We start from the raw sequence: 17,775 nt of genomic DNA on the forward strand, positions 1-17,775 counted from the left end.
GGCAATGAAGTGAAAAGTCAAACTTACATAATTCTGTTCTCACATGATGGTTTAACATGTATGATTAACCCATGTGTGTTTGCCCACAAAGCAGACACTGAGATAATCAATGATGACAACAAATCAGTATCAGTATCACTAGCTCAAGGAGGCGTAACTGCGTTCAGTCAAATCCATATACACGACACCACATCTGCCAAGCAGATGCCTGACCAGCAGCGTAACCCAACGCAAAGCAATCCCTACGACTTTTTGTATGGTTATCTGATTTTGTTGAGATTTGCCAGCATGCTCTTCCATGTCATAATAATGTTCCTGCTTGTGCAGATTGTACCCCCCTCTGCACTTACCCAAACCATGCCCCCACCCCCTTCCCATGTGTTTATATAATGGCCTGAGTCTTTCAGTCTTAGACTCTCTCTCTCTCTCTCTCTCAGCCTATCATGTCCGCTGAAAAATTACGACTGCAAATCAAAGTGAAAACCACTCTTCCATGGTGCGCCTACCTTCATGTTTACGCTTCATTGGATCAGCCACTGGCAGCGCTTTCTGCAAACACACACCAGAAATGTTGATGTTAGTATTCTATCATTTAGTCTCACTTTACTGTCTTTAACGAATTAGCTACTCAATCAATCCACCAATTGGATAAGAGAGAGAGAGAGAGAGAGAAAACTTCAAATTTTCTGGAATTGATAGTCTGTGCATGTGGTTTGACATGTTCATGTACTTTGATTTAGGAAAGTTTTTATCTCTGATGTGACCTCATGTGGAAAGTTAGTGTGTGTGTGTGGTGCATCTTCACTGTGGGTTCTTTTATGTGTGCTAAGTCAGTAAGTGCATGCTGCACAAGGGACCTCAGTTCATCATCTTATCCAAAGGACTAGTATCCAAACCACCACTCGAGGTCTGGTGGGGGGGAAGAAAATGCTGGTGAGTGTGGGATTCGAACCAGTGTGCTCAGATTCTCTCGATTCCTAGGCGGATGTGTTACCTATAGGCCAACACTCCACAGTAATGGCTTTTAGTTTTTATTAAAGAGACATATATAGAAAACAGGCACAGACAGAGATCTTAGAATACAATATTCACCTCAGCAGAATATCCATGCACATATCCAGTCAAACCTTAATGAGGAAATATGGACAGACAGGCAGGCAGGCAGGTAGACAGACTCACTGATGATGCATACCTTAGCACGAAGAGCTCTGCCCTTCCAGATATGCCCATTGATGGTTTTCAGAGCTTTCTCTCTGTCTTCCTCCGAGCTGAAAATAAATGGCAACAGCAACTGAGCAAGGTCGTGTTTCAAAACAACTTGAAACCGAACACACACACACACATCATATTACTCGCACACATACATACCATCTAAACATATGCAGACATAAACATGGACAAAATTATCAGAAAGGAGGGAAAACTAAATAACAGTTAAATACACATGTGATGTATACACATTGATGTACCTCTACCAGAGCTTCACACTGATGACCAATATCATTAATCATCTAATACATGACTTCTCACATAATATTGTATTCTATTGTATTGCATTACATTTTGTTGTATTGTCTTGTGCTGTAATGTATTGCTCATGTGTCACAACAAATTTCTTTGTGTGTGAAATTTGGGCTGCTCTCCCCAGGGAGTGTGCATCACTTCAGTGTAGTGCCGCCACCCCCCCCCCCCCCACTGTTCACCACTCCCCTCCCCTCCCTTTTTTTTCTCTCTCTTTTTTCTGCCTGCAACTGTGAAAGTTTATTCGTTTTCCAATCTCAGTGGATATTTTCAGTAGACTTTTGCCAGGGACAACCCTTTCGTTGCCCTGGGTTCTTTTTATGTTTCTAGGTATAAAATACATCCTTGTTTGGATATAGCAGTAGCAATTTAATTAAAAGTCAGTGAGGCGAGTGACTTTACGGGTGATGCATGATAAACACCCTATGATCAGATCATGTTTCAATCGTGCCTTATACTGTATCGGCAACATAATGCACACACAAACTTTATCTTAGCCCCTTACCTGAAGCAAACAAAGGCAAAAGATTTCATTGGCAGTGCCTTCAGTTTATGGGGCTTCAAGCCGAGGGTCACAGACAGACGCTTCTTCAGTTGCTGCACAGAAAGGTGATCAAAGTCTGATGAAACAATTAAAAACAAATTTTCATCATACTCAACATAGTTTATACTTAATGACTTACAGTTTATAAATATACATCAGCAAGCCAATAACTCACTTTCTTCATATTGTTGATTTCAAATTTGACAGAGATTCAGAGGCACAGAGAGAGGAGAGAGAGAGAGAGAGAGAGAGAGAGAGAGAGAGAGAGAGAGAGTCCATCTTGCACAAAACCCAACATGGATTCTGAAGGAGACATTTATGTCAGAGTAAACCAACCTTATACAATGCAACAGACAATCCATCATACCATGAGGGGGTGAGGGTGAGGAGGAAAAGAGAGGTTTTCCTACAGGACATGCACACCAAGAAGGAAGACACAGTAACTGGAATGCCACAAAGAACTGTTCCACTTCTACTCCTGGGACCCATTCCCTCAATCCCTGTCTCTCTCTTTCTAACACACACACACATGCGCACCCTGCCCCCCCCTCCCCCCCAACCTCAACCCCCGCAGTTCAAGTTCTGCATTGTGCAAAGCCACAACCGATGGACTTGGATTCTGCAGGAAAGTTGGCAGATGGCAATCACTCTGGATAGTGCAGCATAATCAAATAACTTAGTCACAAATCTCACCAAGGAAAAACAAAGAAATCTTAAAACTGTTAAAGACCTGGTCTATACCACCTAAACAAGGAAATTCACCAGCACTCTGACATAATGTAGACATGTAGAGGCCATCTCTGCATGAAGAAACAGCTAACTCACTACTTTTGCATTTTGGCAAAAAATTGCATGACTGCAGCCCCCTGGTTTGAACAACAACCTTCGCTTCTAATTTCCAACCGATCTGATCTAAGACTCTATATTTTAAGAGAATGTAACCCCCACCCCCCACCCCCACCCCCCCCAAAAAAAAAAAATCTGCAGAGAATAGAGCAAGTCTAAAGCACATGAGAGTGGCAAGATTTGCTACAGGGAAAATTATAACATGAACACCAGGCCATATAATGAAAGGCTATGCTGGACACCCTGAAAATGGGATACGCTAGAAATGAGGAGGTGCTACAACAGCTCTGCATCTTACACAGAATTAATGACAGCCTTCTTCAGCAGCATCTATATCCGATGTTCTTCAAGTTTAACTTACTATACAAACAAGCCTACTGACCACCTGCACTGATATAGCACCCTGGTGATGGTACCTGCTGCTACATATTGCCAAGCCACTGATGTTGTCTATAGAACTATGGTCTTAAAATGTATCAGTGCATGCCTATTGTCTGTGTAGCATATTCCCCAGTTGCTGAGCTACATATGTTCCAAGTCCAATTTGAGAACCAACTTGTTATTGGTAGTACAACAGTGAGAGGGGGAGAGAGAGAGCGAGGTAAGATGGTTTTGACAGACATGGGGATATATACATTAAGGAAATTTCATTAAGAGGAAGTAGAAGCAAGACAATGTCTTAACATGAAAATATAGAAAAATACACATACATTGATACAAGTATTTTCTCACTGAGGCTATTGTTTCAAGCACATACCGCAAATCCAAATTTTCTGGGTAGGTCTGAGATCTCTATTTTGAATTTTTCTGATGTAAAACCTGCATCTCTGGGGCATATGTCAGCCGGTGAGTCAGAAGCTGGTGTGTCCACTTCCATTCCCCCATCTTGTTTGCCAGAGTCATTCTTAACGGTTTGCTCTGTGTCACCACTGCCATCATCACCATCAGCGCTGTTGTCCTGAACAGTGTCAGCATGCTTAGAGTTTGCTCCAGTATTATCCGGGTTGCCATCCTTCACGGTATCTTTTCGATCCAAATCATTGCCAGTACCTGCGTCAGTTTGGTTATTGCCCTCAGTGTCCACGTTTTCGGAACAATCTTTCTGTGTTGTTGCTTCAACAGCCGAAACCGAAAGGTAGGTTTGCTCCCTTTTCGTGTTCATTTTCGGACGAGAAGTGTCCGCAGTCAGTGCAGCATACACCTCGCTCACAGGAGCTTTGCGTGGCACTGGATGGTTTTATTTCCTTCAATTTCAAGATTTAGTTCCCTTTGCAAGAATGTGTCGACTTGTCAGCGAAAGTCAACAGTGCGTTATGTTCTGTCACAACGAAACAACGGGTCTTCAAGCAAGTTTCTCGATGTTGCGTGTGTTCATGGAGGCAGCCATGGAATAGTCTCGGGCTGATTCTAGTTCGGCATAGATTTCGGCTGCAAAATTATAAAAGTTACCTAGATTATATTGCTTGACAGCTGGTCTGCACCTTTTAATCAAATTAGAACTTTGGTTATTATCAATTTTTACTTACTAATAAAATATTTTTTTGACTCAACCGGAAGTAATAGTTATCGAACGGATTGCACAGCAAACTTTCAGCGGGAAGGAGTAAGGCATTGGACCAAGCCAACGATCTTATCCAGGGACATCCTTTCTACAATGGCAGATGATAAGGTAAGGAATTAATAAATGCTATATTGCTGGTATGTCTGTTTTAGTAGTTAGAATATTTACAGTCCTGTTTCATTTGTGCTAGAAGGAATCATGGACCAACCGCACCACTTCTTTCCTTTGTTCCACCTCGGGTCCACGAAATTAATTGAAAATATGAATGAAAATGTAATCTTATCAATGAATTGCTTAATGCGGTAGTAGATCGTCACTGTTCAGTTTTGACTACGATGTTTGGAAACGATTTGCCGTATGATATTCCTTGTAAGTTGTTTTTTTTCTGTCACTCGCATCGGAGACTTACTAGTAGTAGGCCATGTCATTGCATGCTTGTTAGATTCTATGCAAGTCAGAGAAAATAAGAGAATAGATATAATGTTTGCACTTTGTATGAGTAGATATTAACATCATTTATTAATGTTGATAATATTCGCCGGTATAATCGCACATTAGCATCCTAAATTCAGCGCCAATAATTTAGGATGCTGAAGTGCGACATTACCGTTCCTACAGTCCCACTTTAGAATCCAGAATTTAGCTCCAGTAATTTAGGATGCTGAAGTGCGACGTTACCTTGTTGGGCAAGTGAATTGGTTAAACCCCCTCTGTAATGTGGAACCAACATCCAAGGCTTAAACAAGTGCATAATGTTAACTAAATCAAAAGGCATATGATTGACACATGAGACTAGCAGAATTAAGAACTTGAGATAAAGTTTACATGTTTTGTCTGCTACTTTTCCATCTGGAAACTCAGAAGAGTTTGTGCTGCCAATAACTACCTAACTTACAATAATAGTGGTCACAGGGACTCCTTTAGGTAATATCTGTGGCATGATTCTGTGCACATCCAAAGGCAGGCACACGTTCTAATCAATGATTGGCTTGGTTTATAGACCAAGTAATGGTGAAGGGGGGAAAAAAAGGTATTTATATAGCGCTGATCTTGTGCAGAGACAAATCAAAGCGCTTTCGCACCAGTAATTCACACGCATGCATAACTCTAATACTGTAGAAACTAAAGACAAGGAAGGGCAAGGAACAGAAAGCTTCATAGCAGACAATCCCAGTGACTGGAATAGACTACTGGAGAGTTCCGTGCTGACATTACTTAGGAGGCGAGTCACATGATCTGTTTTCTCAAAGCTGATTGGCATTCGAGCAACAAGACGATTGAGAGAGGAGGAACATGAGAAACAGAAGGCTTCTTCATTTGACTTTTTGCTTCGTATTTTGTTCTTTTTTATTGTGCCTATATTGTACAGAGTTTGGTTGTACAATGGCGGCTGTCAGCTGAAGAAATGAGGGACAGCACGCTTTTTGCCTGTGTCGATTGCCTTTGGCATTGCTTGCGATTGCAAGTAAAAGTTAGATGCGCTTGGGCAAGATCCAATATTGTGGAACTCTCCAGTGGTCTGTTGGTAGAAAGGAATGGAGATAGTGTACACATGCACAAGCATGGGTGTTTGCGCATGTGTGTGTGTATTGTGTTTGTGTACATGCGCTTGTATGTGTATGCGCGTGTGAGTCAAGTGTTTAACTATAACAAAATATGTGTGCACGTCTGAGTTTGTGTGTTGATCTGTTGTAAGGTGTATGTGTGTCAGTGAGGGTAAAATTGTGTGCGTGCATGTGTGTGTGCATAATCAAAGACAAGGTCTGAAGGATGATAGTGAAATGTACTGACGTCCACATGAGAGCAGAATCTGCACATGCGTTTGATCAAAACATGCTACATACAGGTAAAGCAGACGAATCTACTGTTCCACTTCAGCTATGGATCCCTGATCTCTGTAAATAACTAACTAAAGCCATGAAGTGTACTGCTGCTTCATCAGCATCGACTAATGTAATCTCAGCAACAGCCAAAATCATAACATCAAATGGGACAAAAATTTATTTTTAGTGATGAATTTGTGTGGTGCTTCTTGGCTTTTGCTGTATGCACCAGAAAGTGTGTGTGTTGGGTTTCGCTGTCAGCAAGATCATGGTGGTTTTTTTTTTTTTTTTTTTTTTAAACTCGGCTGTTGTTTGGGGCTTGAATCAGAAAACGACGAAGTATAGTACAAGGCAGGGCTGAGAAAGTTGTACTGTGATAATCCAACACATGCTAAGGAAAAACGAGGGATGCAACTCAAAACACATGGTTCCATAACATGTCAAGTCGGCGGCTTCAAAGAAAAGAAAAAAATTAAAACTTGTCTTGAAAATTGTGTGTCATTGTGACTTGCAGTAATGAAATCTGGGGATCCTTTTAAGATTTTTGTGCATAAAGGATGTACTTTTAAATGCTTAATCTTACAGATACTTGTAACTATAAGGAATATTTCATTGTAGAAGAGACTTGAGGTGGTAGGTGAATAACACATTTAGACTTACAGCAAGAGGAGAATGTCAGTTATTTGGTTTCCGCCAACCAGATTGATGCAGAGTACCAGACTGAATGAAAAAAACTGGATGGAATAGCTTTTTTAAAAAAAAAAAAAAAAAAAGGAAAAAAAAGTCAGCTCCAGCATTGGAGGTTTTTTTTCTGTGGCACGAATTGGCTTCACCTTTTTTTCTGTTAATTTCTCTGCGATTGGACAAATCCATGTATCATTTACATGCTATATACCATCTGCATCTGCTTAGCAGATGCCTGACGAGCAGTGTAACAATCAATAACAAGCATTAGGAAATAATTATCAGAACTCTATGGAAAACGCTCCCCAGCGCCAAATATTTTACTTTTAGAATTAATGCTCTGTCACATGATTCAGTTCATGTCAAAACAACACAGTGGACTTGTTCACTTCAAACGTCATTATCGACTAAAAGTAGTTTATGGTGATGAAATGTCTAGTTAAATGTTTTCCTCAGTGGTGAAAGAGTTTTGAAAAAATTAAAAAAATCTTCTGGAAGTGAGAGAATACTGGTTTATGAGGTTCAAAAAGGGCAGTATCAGTAGGTCAAGGAGGCGTCACTGCGTTCAGTCAAATCCATATACGCTACACCACATCTGCCCAGCAGATGCCTGACCAGCAGCGTAACCCAACGCACTTAGTCAGGCCTTGAGAGAAAAAAAATAAATAAAAAGGGCAGTGTAATTGTAAAAGAACCAGTCTTTATTTAATATAAATGTTATTGACTTTTGCATTGTGGTCTGTCTTATGTCTATATTTCAGTTTCCTTTGTAGTTTGTTATATTGGAAAGCAGAAATGTGTGGCACTATTTTAATCATTTTACATTTTAAAATGCAGGACATATTGAATATTATTTTTAAAAAGTCTGGAACACTCTCTGCTCTTCTCAGCGTTTTTATTACAGATAAGCAATGACAAAAGAAGTCCTCAGTGTACCTTGGAACAGAATGGAAATAATGAGATGGAATATGTGTACTTTTGAGTTGTATTCCTTGATGAAATCAAGTGTTGTTTCTGTATGAATGTGGAAATCTGTACCAAAGATGATTTCAAGTTGAAGGACAGTGTACACTTGATTTAGTGACAGTGACCTTGGTCCATGAGACTCACGGCCGTAACAGGAGTTGCTCTGCTGACCTTGAGTTAATAGCATCCAGGCGAGGCTTGTGTGAATCATCTTCATGACCTGGGGGGCGGAGCTGAGGGAATAACTGAACCTTGAATGATTCTTTCAAACAGCATCGCATTAGGATGTTGCCCTTACATCTTTGTTTAAAATTAAAGCCGAGTATAAGTTAAAACAGAAGATTTACTATCCATCCCACCCCAACTGTCCATGAGCAGCACTGTAAAAATTTTATTTTTGTTGTACTTTTCAGGAAGAAGCTCCTGAGTCACCAGACATCCACTTCGAACCTGTGGTGCAGTTGAATCCAGTAGAAACCAAGACATTGGAGGAAGAGGAGAATATCCTCCTCCTGCTGTGAGTCATTTTACTGACTGAAACATTGGAGGCATCCTTTGGCTGCTTTTAAAAAATTTTTTTTTTTTTTTTTGCCCAGATGAAATGACATTGGGCACAGTGAGTGAATGTGAAGCTGTCAATGTGTATCTTTTCCTTGGCATTGCTGAGCAGTGAACCAGAAGACTTTTATGGGGATCTTAACTTTTTCATTTCATACGCTGGCTCACTGCTGCTGTATGATAATCAGAGAAATAATAAATTTAAGCTAAACCGGCTTGTACAATTTCTTACCATGCTTGGCAGTGGCATAGTTTCACCCCATTTTTGTTTCCAGTTACCAATGTTGCCTTCATTTGGGATACATCATTGTATTGACTTGTTACACTGCTTGTATTATTAGTAAAGTCAGTTGCTGAATGAATAAATTGCACAATTGAAAGAGTTAAATGTAATATGTCTTTTGGCTGCAGGTTTTTGTACATGATGAAATAAACGACGGGCGGACTGAATTTATGTGAAGTTTGTCGTTTTCACCTGATAGTGCTGAACCTGAAGCCTTTAAGTTTTAGTGAGAGGGTTCATTTTAACAGTTGGTCTCATTCCATGTACAGTCATTTTTACGCTTATTTGTCAAATATCCATTTTGTCATTTTAGTCTCGTTTAATAGGTTTGTGCATCTCTCAGTTTTGAAGTCTTGTTTTTTTCATCACATTCTTAGTCTTCAGTTGGAGGTGTTGAGATCTAATCTCTATAGTGCACCTCATAAAGTCACTCTGATTTCAGAGTGAAGCCCCAAGATTGTCTACATAGATGGAATGTCATTGTGAATGTATATTTTTTTTCCAGAACATGGTGCATTTGTGTTTGTTTACTACTGACCCCCAAATTTCAATAAACAACCACCTGCATTGTAACTTCGGGGTCAAGGTGATGCACAGTTTTGAAAGCCCCAAATGTCATGCACCACTTTTAGGGGTTTACTTCTAACATCCAACAAAGAATGAAAGAGAAACAGTGACCTTTGTAGAGATCTGTTAATGGCTTTGTCAGCAGTCAAATTTTTGTTGGGAGCATAGTGCTGTTTGAACTTGGCATTTTCAAGAATTGGCCAAGCTTCGAGTAATTTTGATGTGTTCTGTCACATGGTTATGATTCAGTGCAGATTCAGTTAGTGAAAAATACTTCTTATTGTTATCTAGTTGGGTATCTCTTGTCTGATAGTCTTACTCATGTTATAATTTCTAAAATTAATTTCAAAATCTGATCTCTTGATCAGATTCCTGCTTATCCAGGGTATGTGTATTTCTCTTTTGTGTGTGTGTGTGTGTGTTTGACTAAAATTCAGAACATCAGTTTGCTTAGCATACGAGTTCATTTGATCAGTGATTTTCCAAACCGGTATGGTGGCACCTTTAAAAAAAAAAATATATATATATATATATATATATATATATATATATATACATATATATATATTATTTGGTCCATGAGGCACTTGTGTTCTGGACAGGCCCTACTGGTGAAATTGTCAGACTGAAAACCAATATCAGCTGATGTATAACTTTACAATTGCAGGAATGAACTATGCTGACAACAGACATTTTTCATTGTTACCGTAGTCATTAGAAATAGTTCATCCTCAGTGTATTGGAAACTTAATACTTATTTCTGTGCTCCACTAACATCTATAAAGGACACAATGACAGTGTGGTTTTGTGTAAGCATAGCTACAGGTTTTCATACATGATGAAATATACGACGGGCGGACTGAGTACATATGAAGTTTGTCGTTTTTATCTGACAATGCTAAACCTGTAGCTTTATTGGGTTTTTCTTTCTTTCCTATTCAGTCATGTAGTTACTGCTGTTGTCTGAGGAGAGTGGGCTTTTGAGAAATGCAGTTATATGTTGTTGTTGTTATATTATTTGAATGTTTTGTTTTATGATTCAAGCTGATTCAAGCAAAAATGTTGGGAAGCAAATTGTGAATTTTGTCTGCGGTAGCACTGTTAACAGTTATGCTCTGCAAGCTGATGCTATTGTGATACACAAAATGCAAAACATGTCAGTGTCAGCTTTGCTGGTAGAATCTTAAGTACATCTGTGTAGCTGTTGATCAGGTGTTTTTTTGGTGTTTTTTTTAATTAAAAAAAAAAAAATTTAAGAAAGTCCAATTATTAACATTCTGCTTAGAGGAATGGAACAGGCAGTTTGTCATGTTAATGCGTGCTTTTTTTTCTTTTTTTTTTCTCACTTGGTTGACCACCTCTTGCACTGATTCTTTCATTTCTGCTCTCCAGACGAGCCAAGTTGTTCCGCTTCGACAGTGAAGCAGAGCCTCCAGAATGGAAGGAACGTGGGACAGGAGAGGTCAAAATCCTGGAACACAGGATGACCAAGAGGATACGTATTTTGATGAGGAGAGACAAAACCCTGAAAATATGTGCAAACCATTATAGTAAGTCAGTTTCCCTTTGTGTTGTGTTGTCAGTTTTGCTTTGGCAAGGGTGTGCATCCACTTGGACAATAATAGGACAGATGTCTTAGCCCCCACCCAGATACAGTAGGATATTTGTCTTAACTCATAGACAAATGGGACATTGAAACCAGTCACTTGACACAGTCAGGCCAAATCCCCATTTGTTAATCAGTTAGCTTAGATTAAAATGAACAGTGTTATATATATTATTATAATACTTCATTGGGTGTTAATGAAGTGAAAAATGAAGCTTTTCTCAATGTTTTCTCGCCTTCTGTCCTAGCCTCCCTCAACTACTACTACTATTGGTCATTCTATCAATGATTTTGAAGGAAAAAAGTATGGGTTTATTTTTTCAGTTCTGTTCATTTTCATCATAATTCATTTCTGTGGAATAATATTCTCACATTTAAAGAACTGACAGCAGTTAAAGGGCTTGATACTACTTTACCAACACTGACATTTGTAGCCACTGGCGTGGTCACAGCATTTTTTTGCTTGAAACTGTTAAACTTGAATGTTCATGGCTTTGCAACCTCCAGTTGTAGTTCCAATAAATCTAGCCTGTGATTGGTGCTTGGAAACGTTTTTGTTTTCATTGGGAAGATCGAGAAACGTTTTGACACGTCACTAATCTGCTTGGGCAGAAAATAAAGTAGCAGACGCTTTTGTCTAGCTCTTACACAGAACATTAAATGCTAAGGCACTGGCTGAAACTACATTGAGGTTGCATGCACATATGGTGATGCTGACATTTCTCAGAATGAACTGGAGCAGACAGATTTGTCACCATAGTTTGTTGCATACAGTGTCAGAGCTGACAAAAAAAGATGAATACCTTACTGATGAAAAAGTAATGGGTTGTTTGTCCTCGGCAGTGAAATGATTGGACATTCTCGGTTATTTATGTCTTTGTTGGATGCAGGTTTACATCTCTGCTTTGGTGTATTATATAAACAGATAAATAACAGTCCGGTGTTTTTTGTCATGAGGAAAGTCGTCCATATTGGGAAATTGGATTGTTTTGCTGAGAATTAGTTTCCTAAATCAGAAAATAAATGCATGATTAGGTTGCATGCAGAAATAGGGTTCTGTTATTTATGTTTTACTGTTAAAAATAGTAATGGTAGCATTTTTGTTGATTTTTTTCTCAATATTTTAACCAGTTGACGTGAAGTTTTGTTTGTTTGATTTTAGTCACACCTGTCATGCAGTTGAAGCCAAACTGTGGCAGTGATCGTGCCTGGGTTTGGTCCACACTTGCTGACTTTGCTGATGAGGAGGCCAAAGAGGAATTGCTGGCAATCCGCTTTGCCAATGCTGAAAGTGAGTTGTTTTACGTCAGTGGTGTGATGGCTGAAAGGTCGTTGGTTTCTCCTGTAATGTCCCAGAGCTGAAAGCAAGTGTATAGCTTTCTGTTTGAAATGGGATGCCACCATTTTCATCCAGTGGAAATTCACCGAAACAAACCCTCCAAATTGACGCATGTACACAGCTGAAAACACTGTAGAAGTTAGTTCCCTTTGCTTGCAGTTTATGCACATATAGGAACATGGAAACTGTTTTATTGAAACAAAGTTGGATGCCAGTGCATTGCTTGGGCAGGGAGCTGAATGAGTTAGATTTCTGTGACTGGTGTTTTATAATGTCACATGGCAGAATAAGTATGTGTTTGTGTGTGTTTCTTTTTAATTAGTGTGTTCTTCCTCATCCGGGATGTGTGTTTCATAGGTGTATTGTTCCTCTTCAATGGAATAACAGTTGAAACTGAAAGTTGATGGGCTGACTGATAAATCTTTATCTGATTCCAGAGAGATGTTAAACAGTGCCCCTTATAAGTATGCTACAAGTTGAGTAGCCTGTAATTTGACTGGCAGAAGTCCCTGAACTCTGGTTTGGAAAACACTATAACAAAACGCATGAAAGTCTTTTTCATATGTTATGGTTCCCATTTTTGCTTTTTTCTAAGTTGTTTTTTGCCACCCCAATTGTTCCATGCATGTTTGCACAAGAAATCATACCACCAGCATTCCCTATCAGAATCAAAGAGGATCAGGAGTCTTGGGGGAGGGGGCTTATGATACTTTTTTTCTTTTCATATATTTCTTTTTATTTCACTAATCATCTATAATGTTCCCGTGCAGATGCTCAAAAATTCAAGACTGTATTTGAAGAGGCTCAGGCTAAAATGGATTCTCTGAAGAAATCAGGTGAGTGTGCATTGATAAATATGCTGTGACTGTATGTAAGTCACTAGTATTGAATTTAAGGACGCACATCAAGATGGGACATAAATTTATTAATGTTAAAGAGATTAAATGGATGAATTTTAAGGCAACTTGAAATAACTAAAAATCAAGTGTTTCATTTGATGCTGCTCATTGCTGATTATTTGAGTTAGTTGTGTTAGTGCTGATGAATTTTTGTTATCTCTTTTCTGGTGGAAATTTCTGTGATTGATTGTATGACTTTCCAATATATTTCTGTGTGTGAACTTAGGGCATGACTTTCAAGTGGAAAAACATGTCGCCTCAGATTATAGTTACCTCCACTTCCTTTGTTTTTCAAAACCTTGCCCTCCCTCTCTTCACTGTACTGCAGCACTGGAGGCAAATACATGAACCTAATGCTGTTGCCATCAACCTTTTTTTTTTTTTTTTTTTTTTTTTTTTTTTTACTGGGGTTTCTTGGGGGGTGGTTTTGTTTTTGATTTTTTATACAATAGAAAGTGTGGTGTGTCTTTGTACAGATGAAGGTGAGGAGAAAAGTGGAAGTGGAGAAGCGAAGACCAATGGGGATGTGAAGGCGACGGAGGGAGAAGAAAAGTCTGAAGATAAACTGGCTGAACAGCTGGGTGATCTGTCGGTGAAAGACGGTGCTGGGGGGGACAAACTAACCTCTGATTCCACCACCGCTCAAGACTCCACAGAAAAGCCTGGAGAGAAAGACTGAAGACATGCGCGTGTAGCGGGAGTGAATGCGAGTGGATAGTGTGTGCGCTGGTGATGAGAGTGAACGTTGGGGGGGGGGGGGGGGGGGGGGGGGGTTAGTGATAACTTCATACTGCTAAGGCCAGGGTGGGCAGTGTGTGTGTTCAGTTACTAAGGATTGACCAGTACTGCTGCACTGTCAGCTATGTCACTGGGCTATTCACTGGACAAGGTAGCTCTGTTCATCGTAGTTCCTGGAGTCAAAAAGTATTCAGAAAGAAATTTTCTTACTACACACATTGGTTTTTCATAGTGTGTTCATTATAGCTTGCAAATAGTCAACTAACTAACGATTGGCATTTAAAAATCTGCTACTGCAGAGTGCCTTATTGTTGGTTTGCTTTTCCCTGGAGTTGCATTGTTTGGAAACGTAGCCAGCCAAGAACAAACCACAAGAAACTGGATGCTGTTTTCAGTTCATAAAAAAGGTCTAAGATAAATTTGGTGATTTAGTTATCTGGTTGTGTGAATGTGTGAAGGCACTTTGTATCGAAAGAGAGCTTGGTGAAAAGGAGGGTGTGTAACTTACTGAATGAATTGTTCCTGTCCATGACGCAAGCTTTCACACAGACAAAACAGTACATGTTACACTTACTTTTTGGATGTGTGGTTGAGTGGAATACTGCATAGTTTACATATTTTGAAATGTCGGTGAACATGCCAAGACAGACCAATATCACTGCATAGGCTGTTAACTGAAATATAGATTAAAAAGTTTGTGAACATTACAAGACAGACTTGTATTTTCAGCAAGCTCATATTTTTGTGTCGCAAAATGAGATTGTTGCAAGTGAATTACTGGTACTGGTAATGTACTGATGAGTTTACACAGAATTCACTTAACAGTCACACAAACTATACTGGACGTATTATTCTCCACAGTGAAAGGTAGGATATTTCTTTTTTTAAATTAATTTTATATATTGATATTTTTATTTTTCTATAAAGTTTTTAAAGAATAGCGTCTGGAGAGAAGTGCATTCCAGTTTCACAGAGCATGGGCTGAGTCAGCTCTTGTTAGATCTGTATTGTATGTTACTACTTTGTCACAATAGGTGAAATTTGGAACATTCTCACCACGGAGAGCTCACTTTTTTGATACAGTGCATTACCACATTTTTGTTTTTTGTGTGCCACTGTTCCGCGAGAGCGACATACTGTGTGTGATCCAGGGGTCATGGAGCAGAACTACTGCATGGTAAAACAGAAATTCTTGGTCAGGATTTCTCTCACTTGACTTCTAAGAAAGGCTTTTATTATCAGCTGGGTTAGGTACATGTAATTTGACTGGACAATGAACCCTGGTTTGTTTGTTTTTTTTATTTAATATTTTATTTCTTTATTTTATTTCTTTAAATAACAGAAAAGGGAGGACTGTTAAAATGCTGAGTGCTGCATTGAATTGTTTCATGTTGTCCGCATTGTGTAACGACTAATCTGTGTCCTATTTATTTTCATACCCTGACACTCTGTAGTGACTGCGGCCTTACCAGTGTGAAGTGTGTGTGCTTGGTGTGTGTGTACCTGCTGGAATGTGTGACTCGACATTTGTTTTGAGGGTGCTCTTTTTTTTTTCTTTTTCTTTTTTTTGTATTATTTTAATTTTTTTCGTATGTAAAACTGTGCTATTTTAACATATTTTGTTTATATTTTACATGGGGAGGGGGGGGGGGTGTCACTGCACAACAGTATAATGCAGAGGATGCTCTGCCGATTCCTAGTCTGGAGTATTTGCTGGGTGTTTGTACATTAAATTGATGTATATTCATGATCAGGCCCCTTTTTTATTTTTATTTTTTCATCCCCTTTATCTCGTACAAAGAGAAGTTGGATGATAGTCATTGATGAAAATGGGTCTGAATAGATTGCTGTAGACATCTTGCTTCCTGGGAATATCCAATTGTTGTCATGTCACTTGTTAAAGATGAGATCAAAATGGAGTCTCTGGTTCACATTCTTCATAGGACTTTCCATTTACTGTTTTAATTAATAATTTACTGTTGCACACAAATGTTGTGGCTGTCACCATGGCAAAAGTACTAAAGTTGTGCTGAGATGAGCAAAATAATAATTAGCACAGAAAAAATCCAAGAACGTGTTTGGCCAATGCTCAGGAATGAAGTGCTGATCTTCATTCCCAAACAGATTTTTTGATAGCCTGTGCTACAGTACGTGGCACAACATTGCAGTTTCCTGCAGTGAAGTTGGTTTCTTCAGAGTTGTGAACTAAAACCATGCTTTAAAAAAAAAAAAAAAAGAAAGAAAAAAAAAATCCTCAAGAATTTGTTCTTGTACATGTCAATTTTCTTCACTGTACCATTGCTGTTTGTATGGTGTTAGTCTTTTTATGTGCTGAACAGTTTTTATCGTTATGGAAGTCATCATGAGGAATGTCAGGAGAACAGAAAGAAGAGAGCCTTCACTAGACAGCATAGCACTGAATAATTTTCTCACTCAGTAAGTTAACATGATTGTCGATGAAATGTTGATGCTTAATTTGGATAGAGACATAGTCAATATCTCATTTCCGATAACTCTGTGATGGCATTTACACTAGCGGTGTCAGTTTTTGCTGTTTAGTTTTGTCAAGCATATGTTGTAATGAACTGCTGCGGTTGTTAACTGCCAAATTTATTGTGACACAATTGCTTGTGGAGCAGGTTGTGAGGAAAATCTCCACTAGAAGTGACTTAATTGGAATATAAGATGATTGAACTGCAGTATAGCCAGGCTACATCTGGATATAAACGGGAGTCTAATTTTCTGTCTGTATTGAACACCTGTTATAATTCTTGACTTAACTGCTGTTTAGTTGACATATTTCAGTTTGTTTTCCTAGTTGAATGACGCTTCAGTCTCAAGATCTGTTATTTGTATGCAGTTTTTGTATTGGTGGTATGTCAACTACACTCTTGAAGGTCTTGTTCAGTCAGTTTTATATTATTGTGGACATTTATTTTATTGATTTGTTTTTATTAAGTGTGTGATTTCACATTTATTTTGATTGAAATTAAAGGTGATTTTTGTTATTCTTAGTCCCTGATCAGACTTCCCATTATATTTTTTGTTTTGTTAAAAAAATATCTGTTCTGAAAATATGGAATGACTGATATTGAAGATTACTCGTAGTGATACTGAAGAACATGTACACCTAATCCAGATACTAAAGAAAAAATACAACTAAACCATTTCTGATTGGTGTAGTTAAACTGTTAATTGAAGCAGTTTCTATGGCAGTGAATGCAGAACTTTCTGAGAAATAAATTTGCTGTCAAAAAGTTAACACTAGTTTGTTTGGAATGAGTGGTGCAAGTGTCTGATTTATACCATAATTGAGTCATCTACATACTGCGTACATACTTCAGGGAATTTCTTGTTAAAGAATAAAAGTCATGTGATGCATATATGTGTTCAAGGGTGTTGAATCATCTAACACTCGCTCATCATCTAACACTCAACTTCTATTATTCTTTTCCAGGTACAGAAAGGGATGAATAAACCATTGATTGAGAAAGGGTACTAATTTCTACAGAATTTTGCACACATGCACACACACACAATGTACACGCATACACATACAGAAGAACACAACCTCAAACGTGCAAGCACGCATACAAACTTGTGTACGCACACACACAAACACACTTTCAAGATGTGTTCAGCATTCTCTCCATGTTTAAAAAAAAAAAAAAAAAGAAAGCAATGGAAGAGACATACATGTGTACACTCACACACTGAAATTTACAATCATGTGCACACACATAGGCACTCACCTTTGCACATTCAAGTGCGCGCACACACACAAGTTGAATAAAACTCAGTTCTGCTCTGTGTGCATGTGTGTGAATTTGTGTGCTCTAC

The 17,775-nt window shown here is 38.7% G+C and overlaps 2 protein-coding genes across 3 annotated transcripts in view; one reads left to right on the forward strand and one right to left on the reverse strand.

Annotated features, from left to right (window-relative positions):
• The window catches only part of LOC143288552 (tRNA (uracil-5-)-methyltransferase homolog A-like), a 29,626-nt gene extending 25,336 nt beyond the window's left edge, over positions 1 to 4,290 (reverse strand). For both annotated transcript variants that reach the window (XM_076597146.1, XM_076597145.1), the window contains exons 1-4: positions 3,669 to 4,290; positions 2,027 to 2,118; positions 1,193 to 1,268; positions 507 to 549 (exon numbers count right to left, since the gene is read on the reverse strand). In XM_076597146.1, coding sequence (XP_076453261.1) covers positions 507 to 549; positions 1,193 to 1,268; positions 2,027 to 2,118; positions 3,669 to 4,073 — 616 coding nt within the window. In that variant the 5' untranslated portion in view covers positions 4,074 to 4,290. The remainder of the gene's footprint in view (positions 1 to 506; positions 550 to 1,192; positions 1,269 to 2,026; positions 2,119 to 3,668) is intronic.
• Positions 4,291 to 4,473: 183 nt separating this feature from the next.
• LOC143288553 (ran-specific GTPase-activating protein-like) lies at positions 4,474 to 17,316 on the forward strand. The gene is made up of 6 exons (XM_076597147.1): positions 4,474 to 4,580; positions 8,359 to 8,462; positions 10,746 to 10,903; positions 12,122 to 12,250; positions 13,069 to 13,134; positions 13,674 to 17,316. The coding sequence occupies exons 1-6, from the start codon at positions 4,566 to 4,568 to the stop codon at positions 13,874 to 13,876; spliced, it is 675 nt and encodes a 224-aa protein (XP_076453262.1). The 5' UTR covers positions 4,474 to 4,565; the 3' UTR covers positions 13,877 to 17,316.
• Positions 17,317 to 17,775: the final 459 nt, after the last annotated feature.

This window comes from Babylonia areolata, chromosome 12 (assembly GCF_041734735.1).
Source record: "Babylonia areolata isolate BAREFJ2019XMU chromosome 12, ASM4173473v1, whole genome shotgun sequence".
Classification (NCBI taxonomy): Eukaryota; Metazoa; Mollusca; class Gastropoda; order Neogastropoda; family Buccinidae; genus Babylonia; species Babylonia areolata.

Coding starts and splice junctions, on each gene's coding strand:
- LOC143288553 (XM_076597147.1), top strand. Junction 8,463..10,745: donor GAGAATATCCTCCTCCTGCT/GTGAGTCATTTT, acceptor TCTGCTCTCCAG/ACGAGCCAAGTTGTTCCGCT. Junction 10,904..12,121: donor AATATGTGCAAACCATTATA/GTAAGTCAGTTT, acceptor GTTTGATTTTAG/TCACACCTGTCATGCAGTTG.